Source organism: Cupressus sempervirens, chromosome 5 (assembly GCF_028749045.1).
Source record: "Cupressus sempervirens isolate cs-2001-9-10 chromosome 5, ASM2874904v1, whole genome shotgun sequence".
Taxonomy (NCBI): Eukaryota; Viridiplantae; Streptophyta; class Pinopsida; order Cupressales; family Cupressaceae; genus Cupressus; species Cupressus sempervirens.
The window spans coordinates 1,054,379,907-1,054,404,483 of NC_143122.1; the positions used below are offsets into that span (position 1 = coordinate 1,054,379,907).

The window sequence follows — 24,577 nt, forward strand, 5'->3', positions numbered from 1 at the left end:
GGGTTTTGCTTGCGGATTCCAATAGCTACAGGCCCCTTCCTCGTAACCCTTGTTCGAAGATTCTCAAGCTTGTCAAGACTGCGGTATTCAATTCCTCCTTTGATGAGGCCACGAAGAGAAAATTGTTGCCATCCAAAGAAGTAACCCCTCGCATCTATGGGGTTCCAAAAATTCATAAAGATGGCATCCCGCTTCGACCTATTGTTGACACCATTGGGTCACCAACCTATTGGTTGGCATCTCATCTTGCCAAACTTATCTCCCTGTTAGTGGGAAATTCTGACTCTTTTATCAAAGATTCTAGCCACTTCGTCCAATTCACCAAAGATGTCAGGTTGGAGCAAAATGACGTCTTGGTGAGTTTCGATGTGGTTTCTCTCTTCACCAATGTGCCTATTCCTGCCTCCATTGACATCATTAAGGGAAAGATGGGTGAAGAAATTGCCTCCTTAGTAGATTTATGTCTGAGGTCCACTTTCTTTTCCTTCCAAGGTGTCTTTTATGAGCAGGTTGACGGGGTGGCTATGGGTTCTCCCCTCTCTCCGGTCATTGCCAACCTTTATATGGAGCGCTTTGAGGAATTGGCCCTCCACTCTTTTCCTCTTAAACCCAGATGGTGGAAGCGATATGTGGATGACACAAATGTGTGCTGGCCACATGGTCAGGACAAGCTTGTGGAGTTCCACAAGCACATCAACAACTTATCCACTAACATCTCCTTCACGATGGAACTTGAGTCGAACAACCATTTACCTTTCCTCGATGTTCTTCTCATCAAGAAGGCAGATGGAACCCTCGGCCGAAGTGTGTATCGCAAGTCCACCCACACTGAATTATACCTCCACTCTTCTTCTCACCATCACCCCAGCCAAAAAGTTGGCATCCTCAAGACCCTCGCCCTTAGAGCCTTTAGAATTTGCGATGATGACAACTTAAACCATGAGTTGACCCATCTCCGCCAAGTCTTCAAGCTTAATGGATACTCGCATAAGCAAATTTCTAAGGCGCTTAACCAAGCCAAGTCTTTCTTTCTCTCGGCTGCCAACCCTAAACCTCTTTTGTCTCCTCCTCCCCTATGTGTCACCATTCCTTTTGTTGATGGCATATCCCAAAAGATTGCCAAAATCCTATCCAAAAAAGGGCCTTAGAGTTGCCTTCAAGCCCCTGTCCAGGATTCGCAACTTTGTTCCCCCTCTTAAAGACTCCAAGGATGCTCTTCTTGACTCAGGAGTCTACAAGATTGTTTGCTCTTGTGGTGTGGCCTACATAGGAGAAACAGGTCGCACATTCCAGACTAGAATTAGGGAGCATAGTGCAGACATCAAACATGAAAGAGTCCAAAAATCTGCTCTAGCAGAGCACTCATCTGCCACCAAACACCATATCTGTCTGGAGAGCACCCAAATCCTTGTCAAGGAAGATAACTATTTCAAGAGGAAGTTAATGGAAGCCATCGAAATAAACCACCATCCCCTTAATCTCAATCGAGACGATGGGTGGTCCTTGAGCCAGTCTTGGCAACCATTATTATGTTCATTGGAGAGTGATCACCGTCCTTGAGCTTCCCCCTCCCCGTCCTTTTTCCTCTCCCTCCTCTTCGTCCTTGGTCTTGCTCGCTCCTAGGCCTCTCGTGTTTCCTTTCCTTTCTTGGTTCCTTGGTTTCGTCTTCCTTTCTCGCTCTTTTTTCTTCTTTTTTCGTCTTTGTTAGCTGTTTTCTTGATGAACAAACTTCTTTCTGCTTAGCTCTACTCCATTTTGTGTGTGTGTGTGTGTTTTTTAGTTTTTTATTCTAGAGCGCTTTGTTTTTTAGTTTTTTAATTTTTAATTATATTTTTTTATTTTTTATAGCTTAGGACTATTATATTTCTTTATGTATATAGACACGCAGTTTTATACATATATATGCCTCCATTTGGTTTATAGAGTTCTATTTTCTATAATCTTACTCTCGCGCAAATATATATATGTGTATATATATATATATATATATATATATATATATATAACTTCGTATTCTTTCGGGGGTGTTCTTATTCTTGTTATTCTTATTTTTAGTGTTATGTTTTATTTTCATTTTTATTTAATTTTTAATTTTTATTATTTTTATTTTTATTTTTCAGCCTCCCCCTTATATTCTTTCTCTCTTTCTTTATATTCTCCCCCCCTTTTTCCCAATGGTTGGGGTGTCTTGACCACCACCCACTTTCTCCCGGCTTTGTTCTTTTGTATTATTAATTATTATTTTTTAATTTGTTTCTCCTTGATCAATTATTCTTTTGAGTTATGTAATCCCTAGGGATAGTGTCCTTCTTTCCTTTTTCTTATTTACTCTTTTTTTTTCTCTTTCTTAGGTCCAACCCCCCCCCCCCCCCCCCACCCCTTTTTTATTTTTATTTTTATTTTTTATTTTTCATTATTTTTATGTTTATTCTTTTTCTCCTCTAGCCACCTCGCTTTCCGCCCCCCTCCTCTTTTTCCCTTTATTAACCCCTGAACTGGCTAGATCTGCTCACTTTTTCATTCTGGCATTCTCTCATCCTGATGATGGATCACAGAGTGTGATCCGAAACGTTGATGCTAAAAATTTTGACACAATCAAATCCAGAAGCACTAATTATACTCCAATGGATTGTGGAAATCTAATAAGAATGATTGATACCCTTCATGGGAGGGAACTATGTTACAAAGCCAAGCAACTAGAGATGCTAAGAATCAGACTTATGAAGAAAATTGCAGATCTGGCCTTCCTTAAACGCTGTAGAGACGCTCAGTTGATTCCTTGTTTTGTAAAAATCTGCCACCACTTGTGGAGCGTGCATACTAAATCTATATTCCTGCGAGCTGGCCTCTCCCTCCTCAGATCTGTCATCCAGTCCACTAGGAGAGCCATTGACTGTCTCAATGCAAGATTGATGCCACTCCATCTAGAGTTGGCCACCCTTCTGCATCCTAACCTGTGGGTACGTTTGGACACCTCCTCTTACAATCGTGCCGTGGGACGTCAAATGGTTTGCATCCGAAGACAGAAGTTGAAGTTCTGTTCTCTTCTTAGGCAATCCCGTGGTGAGCGTTGGAATTCTTCTTCTCCATCCTTCATCATGCCTCAGCAGCTATCCATATCTCAGCAAAGATTTGCACCTTGTGCCAGCAGAGTCTTATCAGGCAATATCACTGCAGTCGAAGCTCTGCCTATTCCACCGTTGTCCATCCCGAACTTGGCTCCTGTTCTCGCGTCCTCCTCACCTATTCTTGCGCTATCTAACTCGCTGCAGACACCGACAGTCACTCCTTCTTCGCATCCTGCGGACCAACCAGTAAGGGAAGGAGCTTGTTGTCCTCGTCCGCAAGCTCGCTGTTCTTCAGTGTCTCGAGCCCATGATGTGTTGCCTGCGCTGGAATAGCAGGTTCGATCTGCATCCTGCCTCGACGTCGACCTTGCCCAACGGTCATCTTCACCCAGCGGCTCCATCTTGGATGGTTCAGGTACGTCCACCAACCGCTCTGACTTTCCTGACGTCCATTGTAAATTTGATGGCTTTTCTCATTTTTGCTCTTCTGCTGGTGCATCCCATCGAGACCCCAATGCTTTTAATTCAAGTCTTGTCACCTTGAACATATGTGAGCCCGTGTCTAGCCTGCAGGCCCCTAACCCGATAAATTTTATTGTTGCTCCTTCGTCCAGCGCTCCTTCTCAGCCAGATGGTTTCTTGCATTGTAATTCTACTGCTGTTGCATCCCATCGTGCCCCTCTCTCTTTTAATGCGGGTCTTGTCACCCTGCAGGCCAGTGTCCCATCATCCAACGTGCAGGCCTCGCTCTTGGATAAGGGGGTTCCTGCTCCTACGTCCCCCACTTTGATGTCGTCTAAGTTGGAGCCTCCACATCTTCCTTGCGACTCTGTTGCTTTCCCTCCTTTCGTCAATCTTATGGGTCATCCCATGAACCTTGTTACCAACTCTAGTAGTGACCGTGCTAGTCTCCCGCCACACCCTTCTCCCTTATTCCAAGCCATGCGCAATTGGGAGGATAAGCTTGTGGTCAACTTATCTCATGCTATTATTGATCGTCCTTCTTTTAATTTTTTGAAGCGTGGTCTTAACTTCGCTTGTGCTCCCAGATCTATTCCTCACGTCAAATTTCTTGTTGAGATCGAGCAAGCTATCCACTCCCTCTCCTCTGATTTGGCAGAAGAAGTTAGGTAGGACTGTGCGGTCGCCCTTAGGCGTGCCAAGTCGCCTAGACTCAACTTCCCCATAGCTGAGTTGCGGGCCTTCAAAAATTTAGTTGCCAACAACGATATTGTCATCACCAAGGCTGATAAAGGTAATGCCACTGTTGTCATGAACAGGCATGATTATGTTGCCAAAATGCGGGTTTTGCTTGCGGATTCCAATAGCTACAGGCCCCTTCCTTGTAACCCTTGTTCGAAGATTCTCAAGCTTGTCAAGACTGCGGTATTCAATTCCTCCTTTGATGAGGCCACGAAGAGAAAATTGTTGCCATCCAAAGAAGTAACCCCTCGCATCTATGGGGTTCCAAAAATTCATAAAGATGGCATCCCGCTTCGACCTATTGTTGACACCATTGGGTCACCAACCTATTGGTTGGCATCTCATCTTGCCAAACTTATCTCCCCGTTAGTGGGAAATTCTGACTCTTTTATCAAAGATTCTAGCCACTTCGTCCAATTCACCAAAGATGTCAGGTTGGAGCAAAATGACGTCTTGGTGAGTTTCGATGTGGTTTCTCTCTTCACCAATGTGCCTATTCCTGCCTCCATTGACATCATTAAGGGAAAGATGGGTGAAGAAATTGCCTCCTTAGTAGATTTATGTCTGAGGTCCACTTTCTTTTCCTTCCAAGGTGTCTTTTATGAGCAGGTTGACGGGGTGGCTATGGGTTCTCCCCTCTCTCCGGTCATTGCCAACCTTTATATGGAGCGCTTTGAGGAATTGGCCCTCCACTCTTTTCCTCTTAAACCCAGATGGTGGAAGCGATATGTGGATGACACAAATGTGTGCTGGCCACATGGTCAGGACAAGCTTGTGGAGTTCCACAAGCACATCAACAACTTATCCACTAACATCTCCTTCACGATGGAACTTGAGTCGAACAACCATTTACCTTTCCTCGATGTTCTTCTCATCAAGAAGGCAGATGGAACCCTCGGCCGAAGTGTGTATCGCAAGTCCACCCACACTGAATTATACCTCCACTCTTCTTCTCACCATCACCCCAGCCAAAAAGTTGGCATCCTCAAGACCCTCGCCCTTAGAGCCTTTAGAATTTGCGATGATGACAACTTAAACCATGAGTTGACCCATCTCCGCCAAGTCTTCAAGCTTAATGGATACTCGCATAAGCAAATTTCTAAGGCGCTTAACCAAGCCAAGTCTTTCTTTCTCTCGGCTGCCAACCCTAAACCTCTTTTGTCTCCTCCTCCCCTATGTGTCACCATTCCTTTTGTTGATGGCATATCCCAAAAGATTGCCAAAATCCTATCCAAAAAGGGCCTTAGAGTTGCCTTCAAGCCCCTGTCCAGGATTCGCAACTTTGTTCCCCCTCTTAAAGACTCCAAGGATGCTCTTCTTGACTCAGGAGTCTACAAGATTGTTTGCTCTTGTGGTGTGGCCTACATAGGAGAAACAGGTCGCACATTCCAGACTAGAATTAGGGAGCATAGTGCAGACATCAAACATGAAAGAGTCCAAAAATCTGCTCTAGCAGAGCACTCATCTGCCACCAAACACCATATCTGTCTGGAGAGCACCCAAATCCTTGTCAAGGAAGATAACTATTTCAAGAGGAAGTTAATGGAAGCCATCGAAATAAACCACCATCCCCTTAATCTCAATCGAGACGATGGGTGGTCCTTGAGCCAGTCTTGGCAACCATTATTATGTTCATTGGAGAGTGATCACCGTCCTTGAGCTTCCCCCTCCCCGTCCTTTTTCCTCTCCCTCCTCTTCGTCCTTGGTCTTGCTCGCTCCTAGGCCTCTCGTGTTTCCTTTCCTTTCTTGGTTCCTTGGTTTCGTCTTCCTTTCTCGCTCTTTTTTCTTCTTTTTTCGTCTTTGTTAGCTGTTTTCTTGATGAACAAACTTCTTTCTGCTTAGCTCTACTCCATTTTGTGTGTGTGTGTGTGTTTTTTAGTTTTTTATTCTAGAGCGCTTTGTTTTTTAGTTTTTTAATTTTTAATTATATTTTTTTATTTTTTATAGCTTAGGACTATTATATTTCTTTATGTATATAGACACGCAGTTTTATACATATATATGCCTCCATTTGGTTTATAGAGTTCTATTTTCTATAATCTTACTCTCGCGCAAATATATATATGTGTATATATATATATATATATATATATATATATATATATAACTTCGTATTCTTTCGGGGGTGTTCTTATTCTTGTTATTCTTATTTTTAGTGTTATGTTTTATTTTCATTTTTATTTAATTTTTAATTTTTATTATTTTTATTTTTATTTTTCAGCCTCCCCCTTATATTCTTTCTCTCTTTCTTTATATTCTCCCCCCCTTTTTCCCAATGGTTGGGGTGTCTTGACCACCACCCACTTTCTCCCGGCTTTGTTCTTTTGTATTATTAATTATTATTTTTTAATTTGTTTCTCCTTGATCAATTATTCTTTTGAGTTATGTAATCCCTAGGGATAGTGTCCTTCTTTCCTTTTTCTTATTTACTCTTTTTTTTTCTCTTTCTTAGGTCCAACCCCCCCCCCCCCCCCCCCCACCCCTTTTTTATTTTTATTTTTATTTTTTATTTTTCATTATTTTTATGTTTATTCTTTTTCTCCTCTAGCCACCTCGCTTTCTGCCCCCCTCCTCTTTTTCCCTTTATTAACCCCTGAACTGGCTAGATCTGCTCACTTTTTCATTCTGGCATTCTCTCATCCTGATGATGGATCACAGAGTGTGATCCGAAACGTTGATGCTAAAAAATTTTGACACAATCAAATCCAGAAGCACTAATTATACTCCAATGGATTGTGGAAATCTAATAAGAATGATTGATACCCTTCATGGGAGGGAACTATGTTACAAAGCCAAGCAACTAGAGATGCTAAGAATCAGACTTATGAAGAAAATTGCAGATCTGGCCTTCCTTAAACGCTGTAGAGACGCTCAGTTGATTCCTTGTTTTGTAAAAATCTGCCACCACTTGTGGAGCGTGCATACTAAATCTATATTCCTGCGAGCTGGCCTCTCCCTCCTCAGATCTGTCATCCAGTCCACTAGGAGAGCCATTGACTGTCTCAATGCAAGATTGATGCCACTCCATCTAGAGTTGGCCACCCTTCTGCATCCTAACCTGTGGGTACGTTTGGACACCTCCTCTTACAATCGTGCCGTGGGACGTCAAATGGTTTGCATCCGAAGACAGAAGTTGAAGTTCTGTTCTCTTCTTAGGCAATCCCATGGTGAGCGTTGGAATTCTTCTTCTCCATCCTTTATCATGCCTCAGCAGCTATCCATATCTCAGCAAAGATTTGCACCTTGTGCCAGCAGAGTCTTATCAGGCAATATCACTGAAGTCGAAGCTCTGCCTATTCCACCGTTGTCCATCCCAAACTTGGCTCCTGTTCTCGCGTCCTCCTCACCTATTCCTGCGCTATCTAACTCGCTGCAGACACCAACAGTCACTCCTTCTTCGCATCCTGCGGACCAACCAGTAAGGGAAGGAGCTTGTTGTCCTCGTCCGCAAGCTCGCTGTTCTTCAGTGTCTCGAGCCCATGATGTGTTGCCTGCGCTGGAACAGCAGGTTCGATCTGCATCCTGCCTCGACGTCGACCTTGCCCAACGGTCATCTTCACCCAGCGGCTCCATCTTGGATGGTTCAGGTACGTCCACCAACCGCTCTGACTTTCCTGACGTCCATTGTAAATTTGATGGCTTTTCTCATTTTTGCTCTTCTGCTGGTGCATCCCATCGAGACCCCAACGCTTTTAATTCAAGTCTTGTCACCTTGAACATATGTGAGCCCGTGTCTAGCCTGCAGGCCCCTAACCCGATAAATTTTATTGCTGCTCCTTCATCCAGCGCTCCTTCTCAGCCAGATGGTTTCTTGCATTGTAATTCTACTACTGTTGCATCCCATCGTGCCCCTCTCTCTTTTAATGCGGGTCTTGTCACCCTGCAGGCCAGTGTCCCATCATCCAACGTGCAGGCCTCGCTCTTGGATAAGGGGGTTCCTGCTCCTACGTCCCCCACTTTGATGTCGTCTAAGTTGGAGCCTCCACATCTTCCTTGCGACTCTGTTGCTTTCCCTCCTTTCGTCAATCTTATGGGTCATCCCATGAACCTTGTTACCAACTCTAGTAGTGACCGTGCTAGTCTCCCGCCACACCCTTCTCCCTCATTCCAAGCCATGCGCAATTGGGAGGATAAGCTTGTGGTCAACTTATCTCATGCTATTATTGATCGTCCTTCTTTTAATTTTTTGAAGCGTGGTCTTAACTTCGCTTGTGCTCCCAGATCTATTCCTCACGTCAAATTTCTTGTTGAGATCAAGCAAGCTATCCACTCCCTCTCCTCTGATTTGGCAGAAGAAGTTAGGCAGGACTGTGCGGTCGCCCTTAGGCGTGCCAAGCCGCCTAGACTCAACTTCCCCATAGCTGAGTTGCGGGCCTTCAAAAATTTAGTTGCCAACAACGATATTGTCATCACCAAGGCTGATAAAGGTAATGCCACTGTTGTCATGAACAGGCATGATTATGTCGCCAAAATGCGGGTTTTGCTTGCGGATTCCAATAGCTACAGGCCCCTTCCTCGTAACCCTTGTTCGAAGATTCTCAAGCTTGTCAAGACTGCGGTATTCAATTCCTCCTTTGATGAGGCCACGAAGAGAAAATTGTTGCCATCCAAAGAAGTAACCCCTCGCATCTATGGGGTTCCAAAAATTCATAAAGATGGCATCCCGCTTCGACCTATTGTTGACACCATTGGGTCACCAACCTATTGGTTGGCATCTCATCTTGCCAAACTTATCTCCCCGTTAGTGGGAAATTCTGACTCTTTTATCAAAGATTCTAGCCACTTCGTCCAATTCACCAAAGATGTCAGGTTGGAGCAAAATGACGTCTTGGTGAGTTTCGATGTGGTTTCTCTCTTCACCAATGTGCCTATTCCTGCCTCCATTGACATCATTAAGGGAAAGATGGGTGAAGAAATTGCCTCCTTAGTAGATTTATGTCTGAGGTCCACTTTCTTTTCCTTCCAAGGTGTCTTTTATGAGCAGGTTGACGGGGTGGCTATGGGTTCTCCCCTCTCTCCGGTCATTGCCAACCTTTATATGGAGCGCTTTGAGGAATTGGCCCTCCACTCTTTTCCTCTTAAACCCAGATGGTGGAAGCGATATGTGGATGACACAAATGTGTGCTGGCCACATGGTCAGGACAAGCTTGTGGAGTTCCACAAGCACATCAACAACTTATCCACTAACATCTCCTTCACGATGGAACTTGAGTCGAACAACCATTTACCTTTCCTCGATGTTCTTCTCATCAAGAAGGCAGATGGAACCCTCGGCCGAAGTGTGTATCGCAAGTCCACCCACACTGAATTATACCTCCACTCTTCTTCTCACCATCACCCCAGCCAAAAAGTTGGCATCCTCAAGACCCTCGCCCTTAGAGCCTTTAGAATTTGCGATGATGACAACTTAAACCATGAGTTGACCCATCTCCGCCAAGTCTTCAAGCTTAATGGATACTCGCATAAGCAAATTTCTAAGGCACTTAACCAAGCCAAGTCTTTCTTTCTCTCGGCTGCCAACCCTAAACCTCTTTTGTCTCCTCCTCCCCTATGTGTCACCATTCCTTTTGTTGATGGCATATCCCAAAAGATTGCCAAAATCCTATCCAAAAAGGGCCTTAGAGTTGCCTTCAAGCCCCTGTCCAGGATTCGCAACTTTGTTCCCCCTCTTAAAGACTCCAAGGATGCTCTTCTTGACTCAGGAGTCTACAAGATTGTTTGCTCTTGTGGTGTGGCCTACATAGGAGAAACAGGTCGCACATTCCAGACTAGAATTAGGGAGCATAGTGCAGACATCAAACATGAAAGAGTCCAAAATTCTGCTCTAGCAGAGCACTCATCTGCCACCAAACACCATATCTGTCTGGAGAGCACCCAAATCCTTGTCAAGGAAGATAACTATTTCAAGAGGAAGTTAATGGAAGCCATCGAAATAAACCACCATCCCCTTAATCTCAATCGAGACGATGGGTGGTCCTTGAGCCAGTCTTGGCAACCATTATTATGTTCATTGGAGAGTGATCACCGTCCTTGAGCTTCCCCCTCCCCGTCCTTTTTCCTCTCCCTCCTCTTCGTCCTTGGTCTTGCTCGCTCCTAGGCCTCTCGTGTTTCCTTTCCTTTCTTGGTTCCTTGGTTTCGTCTTCCTTTCTCGCTCTTTTTTCTTCTTTTTTCGTCTTTGTTAGCTGTTTTCTTGATGAACAAACTTCTTTCTGCTTAGCTCTACTCCATTTTGTGTGTGTGTGTGTGTTTTTTAGTTTTTTATTCTAGAGCGCTTTGTTTTTTAGTTTTTTAATTTTTAATTATATTTTTTTATTTTTTATAGCTTAGGACTATTATATTTCTTTATGTATATAGACACGCAGTTTTATACATATATATGCCTCCATTTGGTTTATAGAGTTCTATTTTCTATAATCTTACTCTCGCGCAAATATATATATGTGTATATATATATATATATATATATATATATATATATATAACTTCGTATTCTTTCGGGGGTGTTCTTATTCTTGTTATTCTTATTTTTAGTGTTATGTTTTATTTTCATTTTTATTTAATTTTTAATTTTTATTATTTTTATTTTTATTTTTCAGCCTCCCCCTTATATTCTTTCTCTCTTTCTTTATATTCTCCCCCCCTTTTTCCCAATGGTTGGGGTGTCTTGACCACCACCCACTTTCTCCCGGCTTTGTTCTTTTGTATTATTAATTATTATTTTTTAATTTGTTTCTCCTTGATCAATTATTCTTTTGAGTTATGTAATCCCTAGGGATAGTGTCCTTCTTTCCTTTTTCTTATTTACTCTTTTTTTTCTCTTTCTTAGGTCCAACCCCCCCCCCCCCCCCACCCCTTTTTTATTTTTATTTTTATTTTTTATTTTTCATTATTTTTATGTTTATTCTTTTTCTCCTCTAGCCACCTCGCTTTCCGCCCCCCTCCTCTTTTTCCCTTTATTAACCCCTGAACTGGCTAGATCTGCTCACTTTTTCATTCTGGCATTCTCTCATCCTGATGATGGATCACAGAGTGTGATCCGAAACGTTGATGCTAAAAAATTTTGACACAATCAAATCCAGAAGCACTAATTATACTCCAATGGATTGTGGAAATCTAATAAGAATGATTTGCAAGTATGTTGTAAGTTGTTATCAGATCAAAGCCTTATTGTTACTTTCTAATCATTGTACCAGTCTATGGTAAATCCTCTAGATTAAGGTTGACTTAACAATAATTTGTAAATCCTTTATCCAGGTGACATTCCAAGTGAATGATCTAAAGTACCACTCCTAATAGGGTGATTGAAATCCTCTAACCAAGTCATATTTAACAATGTGTATTGTAACCTTTAACAAGGTTTTCCTTTCATAGGGCATCACTTCATAAGAGTGAGAATGAGTAGCATGTTACTTGTGGTTTTTTCCAAATTGGGTTTCCACGTAAAATCATTGTCTTAAATGTGTTACTAAATTTGTTATGTTTTATGCTTACATTTCTGCAAAGTTTATTTGATAGTGACCTACAAGTTTAAGTGATTGTATGATCTCTAATGGATGCATGCATGATGAATATGTTTTAAGGTATGGGTTCACTAATCTATAAAAAGTTTTATTTGTACATCTAGACCTTGGATAATTAATTCATCCCTCTCTCAGTTATTCTAAAGAATTTCAACAATTGGTATTAGAGCCATCTACTTAAAGAGGACTAGCTTGAAGGCATCTACTTAGAGCCATCTACATCTCCAAGTTCTCACCCCCTCCGCCCCCCCCCCCCCCCCCCCCCCCTCCCATTAGGTGCTAAAATAGTAGGCACAACAAAAGGGCTTATACTTTTGCTAATTAGGCCTTGGTCTAAGAGTTCTTGGAGTTGCTTGGTAATTTCCTCATTCTATTAAGGGGTTATTTTATAGCTAGCTTTGTTAGGAAGGGTGCCTCCTAGAATGAATTCAATTTGATGGCTAATAGGTCTCTTGGGAGGTAGGGTAACAGCTTTTCCATAACTAGTAATTTCATTGTATTCTTCAAGCATTTATTGTACCTTTTTGGGTAACTTTTTTTTCTTTCCTATCTTATCAGCAACTTCTTGTTTGGGCTTCAACAACAGGGCATACCCTACCCCTTGTCCTTTCTCCAATGTCTACTAGAAATCCTTTTCACTGACTATGAGGACATTAGCACTTGTAAATTGAACCTCTCCTTCTTCTATTAAAGACTGAATCTTGAATGTTACACCATCCTTCTTGAATGTATGTGCATTGCCTGCCTATCAAATTGCCATAGCCTTCCTAGTAGAAGGTGGCATGCATCCATAGGTAGAATGTTACATAACACCTTATCCTTATACCTCCCTATTGAGAATTCAATGTGTGCTTGTTCACTTACAAGAACATGATGTCCTTTGTTGAGCCATATAAGCTTTTAGGGATTACTATGTGGAATTCTTTTCATATTCAATTTATTAGCTACCTCCTCTGACATAATGTTATCTGTAGAAACTAAATCTATGATGACCTTACCCACTTTTCCCATCATCTTGCACTTTACACTAAATAGAGCTCTTCTTTGGCTTCATTGTTCCTTGATAGGTTCTTTAATCAGTGTTCTTCTTATCATTAGATTTCCCCCTTCTTCTGACTCAAATGGTACCTTAGATGGTTTTTTACTACTATTAGATTGTTTGTGCACAAAATTGACTCTTTTTGGACTCCCTTGGGAAGGAGATCCTTTATCAAGGCACCTATATACAAGGTGTCCCATCTGATTGCAGTTGTAGCACTTCATGGTTGCAAAGTAGGATCCTCTACCTTGATTGTTGCTTCTTCCTCCTCCATCATTATTGTAGCTTCTTCACCTAATAAAACCCCCACTATTGGAATTCCCTTCTCATTGTCTAGTTCACTTATTTTCCCCTTGGTTTCTTGAGTCTGCACCTTTAGTACCATACACTCTTTGATTCCTTCCATCCCTACCTCCACCTCTACCTCTAGAGTTGGAGTTTGATTTCTTCCTCTTTCTCTCTTCCATCTTAAGAGACAATTGGAAACATTTATGGACCATTGTAGGCATTCATAGACTAATTTCTTCTTGTATGTTCCACCTTAAACCACCTAAATACCTAGCCACCTTAATAGGCTCTCCTTCTTGAGTCCCTAATCTATGACATAACTTGTGAAACTCCTTAGTATAGGTTGCTACATCCATTTCTTGTTTCTTTAAGCTCTACCTCTCATTGTGTATTTGGATCTCATAGTCTTCAGGTAGGTATTGTTCCTTTACCTTTGTCACCATGGTTTTCCAATTTGAAATTGGTTTCTTTCCCATCATCTCCCTTTCTTATTGGAGATACTTCTACCAGGTTAGTGTTGACCCTCTTAGCCTAGATTGGGCTATCTTAACCTTTTGTGCTTTAGTGACCCCCTTATGCTCAAAGTGGTTTTCCATCCCTTAAACACATTCCATCACCAGTTCAACGTCCATCTTCCCACTGAACAAAGGAAATCCTTCTAGGACTTTACAACCCAATGCCTTGATGGCTTTTAGGAATGGTTATTTAATGAAGGATCTAGTTTAGGAATGAGATCAATCTTCTCTTTACCCTTATCACTACTTTCACCTTCTTGGTCTTTCTTCTTAGCTTCCTCAACAACGTCCTCTAATTTTGTTTTCATTTCTTATATGGCTTCTTCAAGGATCCCTGTCTCCCTTTTCATACCCATTTCTTTGGCTAACTCTGCATTAGTCACCATTTTTGTCTTGCCTACTGATTCTTCCGTCTGATACATCTAACTACAAGCCCAATATTTTATGTCCCTAATACCAATCCAATGTAATAGGATTGGTTCCACTAGCCCTTATCTTCACTAAGGACCTCCTAGGCTTCATTACTAGCCTATTGGGGTTCCCCTTTATCACCCTTATCTCAAAGGATTGCTAATTTATCCCCTACATCTCCCTATCTAATTACACCAATGAGTTTTCTACTTGCATTCTCAAATGAGTCACTTCAACATGCCTTCCAAATTCCCATTTTCACCAGACATGATCCTTCCACCTTCTATCATGTCCCCTAACTTGGGTCATCTAAGTAAATAATTATGAATAAATAAATATATTATTTCTTAATGTTATAATATATTAAAAGAAATATTGATATATTATTAATGGTATAATATATTATTAAAGAATAAATATATAATCATTAAAAATAATATATAATTAATAAAAATAAAAAAATACATAATTACAATATTAATATAATTAATAATGATTATAAAGGACAAGTTAAGGTTTCACAATTCATTTCTAGAATTCTCACTAAGGCAATAGAATGTTGGGCAATGTGTCATGAACCTCTAAATAAGACACAACAACTATACAATAGTAGGAATATGTATACCTAAACATTAAAATGTAATTAAATGATATAATATGAATATATAGAAGATAATAAAAATATATAATAATATCATTATCTATTAAATATAATTCTCTGTGTCAACAACGTATAATAATAAACATATTTAAGATGGCAAATTCATATTTCACTTAGATACTTTTATAAATAAATCAATTATAATCAATTAATAATCCTTATAACCTAACACTCTTATATTGATATTATTAAATCAATAACAAGTTGATACTTTAAGTTAAATAATGAAAACCATTAAAACAGATAAGAAAGATAATAATTATAAGACTATACATAGAACAAACCATTGTATAATATTATATAATCATTATATATATATTATTGTAATTGATATAATTTATATCATCTAAAATATAAATGAAATAAATATCATTTTATCTTTCACAAATTATAATAAATAAATATTGTTAAAAGTATATACTATATATTAACTAAAATGTTGACATATGTAAACTAGTTTAACGTATATGACCTTTGACTCATACTAAGGGTCGCAACCATATAATCTATAAGGGATAGGAGGTATAAGATCAACCTAATATTTGATAAGTAGAAATACCTTCAGCAAGGACAACATATTGGAGCATGAATAATTATCTTCTTGGGAATTTAATCAATAGGCATACATCAAGCAGGGGTATCTGGCTCAGCAGAGAAAATCTCAAATGAGTGGCAGATAGAGGAACCTGGATATACACCTAGAATCATTGGAGGAAATAAATAGAGACACAACAGGACAAGAGATTGAACATTTGGTACAATGAATTATGAGTTAGAATCTGATACTATTTACTATTTATTCAGCCAAACAGATTGGCAGTTGTCAACCTCAGATATCCAACAAAGGAAAACTAATTAGATCATTGAAAAAGCAACAATTATTACATCTTTACCTGCTATGCTTATAATCAAATTCACATAGAATCACAACATATCAGAACTTCCAAATCAGGTCTTATCTTGGCAATCGAAAGAATCACCCCCATAATATTATCAATCAGCAAAATGTGGTAAAAAGAATACAAATAAATAAAAAGTTGTAAATAAACAAATGATCCTAAAAAGGGGTCATTACAATTGATACCTCTGTCATGTCCCCTAACTTGGGTAATCTAAGTAAATAATTACGAATAAATAAATATATTATTTCTTAATGTTATAATATATTAAGAGAAATATTGATATATTATTAATGGTATAATATATTATTAAAGAAGAAATATATAATCATTAAAAATAATATATAATTAATAAAAATAATAAAATACATAATTTCAATATTGTTGGTAAACAGATTTGTCACAGTAGAATTGGCCCAATGGAGTGTGTGGCAAACTGTTCACAACATTTGGATAGGCCCTTGATATGCGGCCTTCCTCTATGTTTAGAGGGGCAGCTCCCTCGTATGATATAATTTTGAAGCTTTTCAAATAGATGTAAAATTAAAATTGAAAGGGGAGAAAGCTCATGATGACGAATGCACCACACGACTTCAAGGCTTTCCCAAACTACTAAATTAAAACCGCTAATAACAGAAATCAAGATCTACGCTTGAAAACTATTACTAGCACAATGTTGATCCACAGATTCATAAACATCTATACCATATTGTGAGAATGCTCACTACAAAGATAATCAACATTCTAAACAATTTAGATTTAGAATCAGAGAACTCAAATTGCACGTTCCTTTACTTTCTTGCACCAAGAACTTAAGAGGAATTTCTAATTATAAAGACAAATCTGTACATACTTTCCAAATATCATTTTCTAATCAAAATTTTTGCATAGTGTTCCCTTTTTCTAAAGCCCAAAAAAGTCCCTTTACAAAGCCCAAAAGAGCCCTTATATAGACACAGAGGTTAATAACAACCCCTCTGTGCTTAGTAACTACCTCCCAAATACATGATTTGGGTGAGGTTAATTAACCTCAATAAAATTAACCTAGTACGACCTGAAACTTAGATTTTACATCTTTCCTCGAAGAAAGATTGCATAATAAATCTTTTCTGATCTCTTTTTGATATTTGAACGATTCATTCAAATAACATCACTTTATTAATGAATCCATATCCTCCTTTTTATGAAGAGACCAAGAGCGTGTGGCGTGTGCACTGAATACTAACTTTACATTCACGATCTCTCCAATCATGTTTATATCTACCAATTGTGTTTTTCTTCAATGTATTCGTACATCTTCTCATACACATCATAGTGTTTAACAATTGTCCACCTGTGCTAGGAACCTACATGGCCGATGAGCTTGAGGAGGGTGAAAAGCACAACATCATCATCAGCTGGACTTGGGATGCTTTTGAAGTGAGGCCAATAATATGCACAACCATTTATATCTCTCACATTCTTACTCTTCAAAACATCTTTCTTCAACCAACCATCTGGATTGTTCGAAGATGTTACAAATTCAATGAACATAGAGGTATCCAATTTCTCAGCTTTTGTAACCCAAGTTCTAGTGTTTAACTTCCACACCTAGTCCATTGAGTCGAACATCTCTTACTTTTCTCTATACAAGCCATAGTATAGAGTAGCATCAACCACTTTGATGGGTTTGGCAGATTGTAGGCTTGGGAAAGGCTATAAATAGCGACATTGATAAGCTAGGTAGAACCTATTCCAAGAACAATATATCTTCATTTTATGACTGCATTTCCCACGAGTTCATCAATGGCGCAAATCTACTTCTCTAACTCTAGTGATGTGGCAACATATTCCAAATGGTTATTTATGTCATATCTCATTTTGTACCATGGCGGCACTACTGTTGCTACCACTTCTACATTTGCAATCCAGAATGGTTTCAAGAATGTGGGATCTCCTTGGCCGGCATCTGCCACACAATTTGGAACAAGTTGTGAATAGTCAAGTCCAGTGTAGTAGGGATTGCATTCACAAACCATAAATCCATTCTCATCTCTTAGAAATGTATCAACAAACACATAACCATATCCTGAACACTGATACTCCACTGCTACTTCTGCTTCATTTGTAGCTCTTCTACTCCATCCCACTCTCTTTTCACTTATCAACATCTTTCCTTTCCTATTATTATTATGAGTACTACCCAACAAGTGCCCATTTTGTGCGTATTCCCCCACCATTTCATTCCATGGAAACACATTTCGTTCAGGCATTTTGTCAAACAATCAGTGTGCATCCATGACGTTTCCACAACATGAATAGCCAGAAATCATGGCTGTCGAAGCCACTACATCTTGTTCAGACATTTTTTTTTAAAAAAACCTGTTGAGCATCCTCTACACACTGACATTTTGCATACATATCAACAAGGGCACTCTCCACAAAAGCATCTGATGCGAGTCCAATTTTAATAGCAGAAGCATGAATTCTCTTTCCCTGTTCCAAATTGATCAATCCCACACAAGCACTGATCACACTGGCAATCAAATACTTATCCTGTTTGAAACCCAAACTCCACCTTTCCCAGTAGAGCATCAAGGCTTGATCCACCAATCCATTTCTAGCATATCTTGCAATCATAGCATTCCAAGAAACCGTGTCTCGTTCAGGCATTTTGTTAAACAGTTCATGTGCAACTCCCAGAACCCCACATTTCACATAACCTGCATTCTATCGAACACTAGGTGAGCATCCTCGACACACTGACATTTTGCATACATGTGGAGAAGATGATTGCCCAGGGATAGAGCTGTTTTGACGACTTGGGCATGCACTTGTTTTCCTTCAGCCAAAGATATCTTTCTAGTGCAGCCCTGCAAGGGACCAGCAATTACATCGGCGGTGATGAAGCTCATCTTGGTAATTTCATGGAGTTTTGTATCCTCTTTTCTTACTTCTAAAGAGGAAAAATTACTAAATCCAATGAACTGAATTACTCTTTTCTCCTGATAAATATAATTCAATTCCATACTGTTGGTAAACAGATTTCCAAAATCCATAAGTATGTTACTTTTCTTCTGTAACCTTCAATATGCCTTCTATCTGGGCACCCACATTAAAGAGGTTAAGAAAAACATGTTTTTGGAAATTACCATTAACCCTTTAAGAGGTTAATGATTAGGAAAAATGTGTTTTTGGGTCTCTCCATTAACTTGCAATAACCTGAGGCTCAAAAGTCAGATTTTAAAAATTTCAAGTGCTATGCAGACCTGGGAACGAGCCAATGACATGAAAATTTAGAAACTCACAAGAATTCAAAAATAACATGGCCATTTTAAAGCTTAAAATCAGGCAAGTTTTAAAAATTAATCATGGCTTACAAAATTGAAGCAAATTTTATAACCGAGCAACAAATATTAATATATTTAATAATGATTGTAAAGGACAAGTTAAGGTTTCACAATTCATTTCTAGAATTCTCACTAAGGCAATAGAATGTTGGGCAATGTGTCATGAACCTCTAAATAAGACCCAACAACTATACAATAGTAGGAATATATATACCTAAACATTAAAATATAATTAAATGATATAATATGAATATATATAAAATAATAAAATATATAATAATATCATTATCTATTAAATATAATTCTCTATGTCAACTACATATAATAATAAACATATTTAAGATGGCAAATACATATTTCACTTAGATACTTTTATAAATAAATCAATTATAATCAATTAATAATCCTTATAAACTAACACTCTTATATTGATATTATTAAATCAATAACAAGTTGATACTTTAAGTTAAATAATGAAAACCATTAAACACATATAAGAAAGATAATAATTATAAAACTATACATAGAACAAACCATTGTATAATATTATATAATCATTAAATATATATTATTATAATTGATATAATTTATATCATCTAAAATAAAAATGAAATAAATATCATTTTAACTTTCACAAATTATAATAAATTAATATTGTTAAAAGTATATACTATATATTAACTAAAATGTTAACATATGTAAACTAGTTTAATGTATATGACCTTTGACTCATACTAAGGGTCGCAACCATATAACCTATAAGGGATAGGAGGTATAAGATCAACCTAATTTTGGATAAGGAGAAATACCTTCAGCAAGGATAACATATTGGAGCATGAATAATTATCTTCTTGGGAATTTCATCAGTAGGCATACATCAAGCAGGGGTATCTAGCTCAACAGAGAAAATCTCAAATGAGTGGCAGATAGAGGAACCTGGATATACACCTGGAATCATTGGAGGAAATAAATAGAGACACAACAAGAGAAGAGATTGAACATTTGGTACAATGAATTATGAGTTAGAATTTGATACTATTTACTATTTATTTAGCCAAACAGATTGGCAACTGTCAACCTCAGCTATCAAACAAAGGAAAACTAATTAGATCATTGAAAAAGAAACAATTATTATATCTTTACCTACTATGCTTATAATCAGATTCACATAGAATCACAACATATCAGAACTTCCAAATCAGGTCTTATCTCGACAATCGAAAGAATCACCCCCATAATATTATCAATCAGCAAAATGGGGCTAAAAGAATACAAATAAAGAAAAAGTTGTAAATAAACAAATGATCCTAAAAAGGGGTCATTAAACCTTCTAAAAGGAGTGAAGGATTCATCCTAAGGGTTTTGGACCTCACTTATACTCTTGGTCTCAAAATCCATAATCTTCCTGACCGATTTCACCAATTTAGACCAAACTAACTAAATTGGGCCTCTAAACTAGGTTATTGGGTTATACTGTCAAATTTGTCTTAACAAGCTGGTAGTATAATTCAAGATCTAGATACCCTTTTGGGAGAGCTTAAGTATTTTTTTGGTTTCATGTCCCCAACATACACCTCCTTCCTATATAGGTGCCTAAAAATAAGGGTTTTAAGCCTTCTTGTCAGCATTCACTAGGGTCTATTGAAAACCTTAGCAAAATTGATCATGGAAACATGCCCTTTCACATGAGGCTTCCTTGCACATCCCACCTCCTTCCACAACTCATATATTGAACCACTTGATGCATTCAACCTACTCACATCCACTTGTTAACTCTATGACCACCTAGCCATGCATCCAAGACTCGCCTAGGGCATCACATTAAAAATAGTTGTCATGATTTTCTAGGCCTCTCCTTTGTTTTCTACATTGAAAAAGGGATACACTTATATATCCCCAAAAACCAAAATGATTCCATTGTGAGCATTCATGGGTGATCCATTTTCCCAAAAACAGTCAAAGCAAAAACAACGAACAGTTTATGTACAAATGATTTGCTAGCTATGCACAATTGGACTCTAAATAACTTGAAGTCTAAAATGAAAAGTATTATAACATCATGAAAAATAATAATCCAACACAAAAATTAGCCTTTCAATCCATTGGTCTGTGCATGCAATCAAGAAACTTAAAACTATCAAACTTTGAACTATATATCTTGGATTTACTTGCAAAGTTTTGCTTGTTACAACTCTCAACCCCTAGGATTGCTTCATTTCATGGTTTTATAAGTTTCCCAAGAGGTTTTAGATAGTTAGAATAACCATCAACCTCTTTCTTGCATTATAAAACTTTCCTGTCAAAAAGTTGTCAAGCAACTTTTCAAAATTGCTAGCAACATTGACAACTTTTTGCATTTTTTAGCAACTTTGATTTTCTTCACCTAGGGACTTCCAAATATATCTACTATGATCCATTTATGATTTCTAGGTATGATTTAGAATTTACAACACCAATTCACATGATATTAACCATTTTTTACCTATTTGAAACTTTTGCACAATTGACATCTTTTTGACCTCTTTCCCCAACTTTTGCCAAATGAAAAGGTATAGTCTCCAACCTATTCACAAGGATATAAAAACATCATAGAGGAAAAGATAACTCAAAACCACACCTTTCTCAAGTTGTTAGATTATAATACCCACAACCCCTAACACCCAAAACACAAACAACCTCAAGCAAGAAGACCAAACTAGCTAGAGTGAATTGAACCTAGTCAAATCCACCTAGGAACTGTTGAAAACATATTGATACATGTATGAGAATGTGTTTCAATGATTGTTTTGTCATTGATGTCAAACCTATTACTTTCTTATAAGAAAACTACTTAGATGATTTGAGTTCTATCATTTGTTTGATTAATGAGGAGGTTTTGATCAAATGAGATAACAATAGCACCTAAAGGAAAGGTTGAGTTATCCTATGGAAAAGAAGTACAAGGATAAGTTAAGACAATGATGATATAGTGCATTGACTATCTACTTAAGGTTTCAAACAATGGATACATTGATTAGGTCTAGAAGAACAAGTAAGAAGAATTGAGTCTGTCAAGCTTGACCAAGTGGATAGTAGGTGCTACGCAAAGTTAGTGCAAGCAAAGCAAAAAATTAGTCAAAGCCGAGCAAAGTCAAAGTTTAGTGTATGCCAATTGATATAGTGTAAGCCGAGCAAAGTTTAGTTGATTTCAAGCACCAATAAACTTTAGTGTTTGTCGAGTTATCTAGTGGATGACAAGTGGAAGAACAGTATGAAAGTTGAGTGACAACATATTATTATTGATTTCCAGTATTCATGTTAAATCATGGATTTGATGAATCTGAGCCAACTATTTTGTTTTCATGAATTTTGTGAAGCATGTGGAAGATAATTATGATGAGTTGGTTGCACAAAATTCATCCTAAACCATTTGAAGGTGAATTCAAAGAGGGTTGAAGGAGAAGTAGATTCATCTAATCCTACCTAACCCTAAAATGAATGATAGAGGATGAATGACAAAATATCTTAATTTTCTATTTATAGAGATGGTTGATCAGAACCAATGGTAGTCATGTGTGAGAACCTAAGGAAGACAGGCTATGGTATTTCTTCATTTAGTGACCAAACAGAAGAGACTACTATTGGAAAGCAAAGAAAGAAGGCTTAAGGGTATGGACGTTTGAAGGGTGAACAAATTATCAAATTTGAAGTGTGTGAAAGCCAAATAGAATGGATGACTGAAATAAAGATTTGTAATCTGCAAGTATGTTGTAAGTTGTTATCAGATCAAAGCCTTATTGTTACTTTCTAATCATTGTACCAGTCTAGTGTAAATCCTCTGGATTAAGGTTAACTTAACAATAATTTGTAAATCCTTTATCCGGGTGACATTCCAAGTGAATGATCTAAAGTATCACTCCTAATAGGGTGATTGAAATCCTCTAACCAAGTCATATTTAACAATGTGTATTGTAACCTTTAACAAAGTTCACCTTGAATAGGGCATCACTTCATAAGAGTGAGAATGAGTAGCATGTTACTTGTGGTTTTTTCCAAATTGGGTTTCCACATAAAATTATGGTGTTAAATGTGTTATTAAATTTGTTATGTTTTATGCTTACATTTTTGCAAAGTTTATTTAATAGTAACCTACAAGTTTAAGTGATTGTATGATCTCTAATGGATGCATGCATGATGAATATGTTTTAAGGTATGGGTTCACTAAGCTATAAAAAGTTTTATTTGTACATCTGGACATTGGATAATTAATTCATCCCCCTCTCAGTTATTCTAAAGAATTTAAACAATTGGTATTAGATCCATCTACTTAAAGAGGACTAGCTTGAAGGCACTAGAAGCATAAGATCAAGATGTCAAAAAGAGAGGTACCCAAGCTTAATAGAGATAACTTTCCTACATGGAAAAGTCTAATGAACCTACACTAGGAGATCTTGGAGGTCATGCACAATCTACCATTTCTAATGAGCATGTCAATCCTACTAGAGCCCTAACTACTAAAGATCTGAAAAAGAAGAAAGAACACAACTAGGCCTCTGCCCTAAGATATGTTGAGTTCAATGATATCAAGGGTTGTAACTATGCAAATAAAATGTAGGATGCCCTTCGCACCATTTATGGAGGTGATACAAATGTTTTGAGACCCAAATTTAAAATTTGTAGAGGTAAGTTCGATGATATGAGAATGAAAGAAGGTGATAATGTTGCTCAATATTGCTCTAGGATAAAAGATGTTGTTAATACAATAAGAGGATCTACTTATAAGATAGATGACGATATTGTTTTAAGAGAAGTAATGAGAACATTAATGCCCATCTATGCTATTAGAGTTCCTATAATACATGAACTGAAATGTATACCAGGTTCTAATCTGACTCTTGAAAATCTGGTAGGTAGGCTCACTACTTTTGAGCTATCCAATTTTGATAACTTCAAATCTGACAATGTTGAATATTATTTCAAAGCTAAGTTGACATTGAAGAAACCTAATGAGAAGAAGAAGAAAAAGGTAAAATATGTTTTTAGTGACAATGATACAGATGAGGAGGATGTAGAACAACTTGAAGCACTACTAGCAAGGAGATTTCATAGTGGTAAAAGAAAATTCAAAGATAAGTTACCTATCATGTGTTTTAATTGCAATGAGGTTGGTCATATTGCTACTAGATGTCTAGAGAAGAAGAACTACAAAGGTGGAGACAAATACAAAATTAGAAGAGAAGAAGACAACAAAGACTATAAAGACAAAGGCAAGAAGTCTTGCTGCATTGGGAAACCAAAGATGGATATGATGATCATGATGATGAAGTGGTGTATGTTCCAATGAAGGATGATTCTAATGAGGATGAGGCAACTGCACTAGTTTCTTGTGTGAAGAAGAATGACAGATGGATCATTGACACTGGGTGTTCACATCACATGACTAGAGATAAAAGTAAGTTCATTACTTTGAATTATTATGGTGGAAATAGTGTAAAGTTTGGTAATGATGCACCTTGTCTGATAAAAGGAAAAGGTTCTATCAAACTCATATTTTTTTATATATGTGACAATGCTTATTATGTTGAAGGACTTAACTATAATTTGTTGAGTGTGTCAAAACTGAATAGCTCAGGTTGTAAGGTTGAGTTTGAGAACAAGATTGCTA

At 37.9% G+C, this 24,577-nt stretch overlaps 2 protein-coding genes and 1 pseudogene across 2 annotated transcripts; 1 reads left to right on the forward strand and 2 right to left on the reverse strand.

Annotated features, from left to right (window-relative positions):
• Positions 1-1,098: 1,098 nt before the first annotated feature.
• LOC149559574 (uncharacterized) lies at positions 1,099-1,560 on the forward strand. Its single transcript, XM_089831514.1, has one exon. The coding sequence runs from the start codon at positions 1,099-1,101 to the stop codon at positions 1,558-1,560; it is 462 nt and encodes a 153-aa protein (XP_089687640.1).
• A 15,222-nt stretch (positions 1,561-16,782) lies between these two features.
• Positions 16,783-17,856, reverse strand: LOC149559575 (tryptophan aminotransferase-related protein 3 pseudogene; annotated as a pseudogene).
• Positions 17,857-17,941: 85 nt separating this feature from the next.
• On the reverse strand, positions 17,942-18,498 carry LOC149559576 (pentatricopeptide repeat-containing protein At4g39530-like). The gene is made up of 2 exons (XM_089831515.1): positions 18,351-18,498; positions 17,942-18,306 (listed from the first exon to the last, which is right to left on the reverse strand). Exons 1-2 carry the CDS (start codon positions 18,496-18,498, stop codon positions 17,942-17,944), a joined length of 513 nt encoding a protein of 170 aa, XP_089687641.1.
• Positions 18,499-24,577: the final 6,079 nt, after the last annotated feature.

Excerpts from the sequence above, each read along its gene's own strand:
- LOC149559574 (XM_089831514.1), top strand. The coding sequence starts at position 1,099 with ATGGCATATCCCAAAAGATTGCCAAAATCCTATCCAAAAAAGGGCCTT.
- LOC149559576 (XM_089831515.1), bottom strand. The coding sequence starts at position 18,498 with ATGAGCTTCATCACCGCCGATGTAATTGCTGGTCCCTTGCAGGGCTGC. Across the intron at positions 18,307-18,350 it reads TCTCCACATGTATGCAAAAT|GTTATGTGAAATGTGGGGTT; the intron begins GTCAGTGTGTCG and ends GATAGAATGCAG.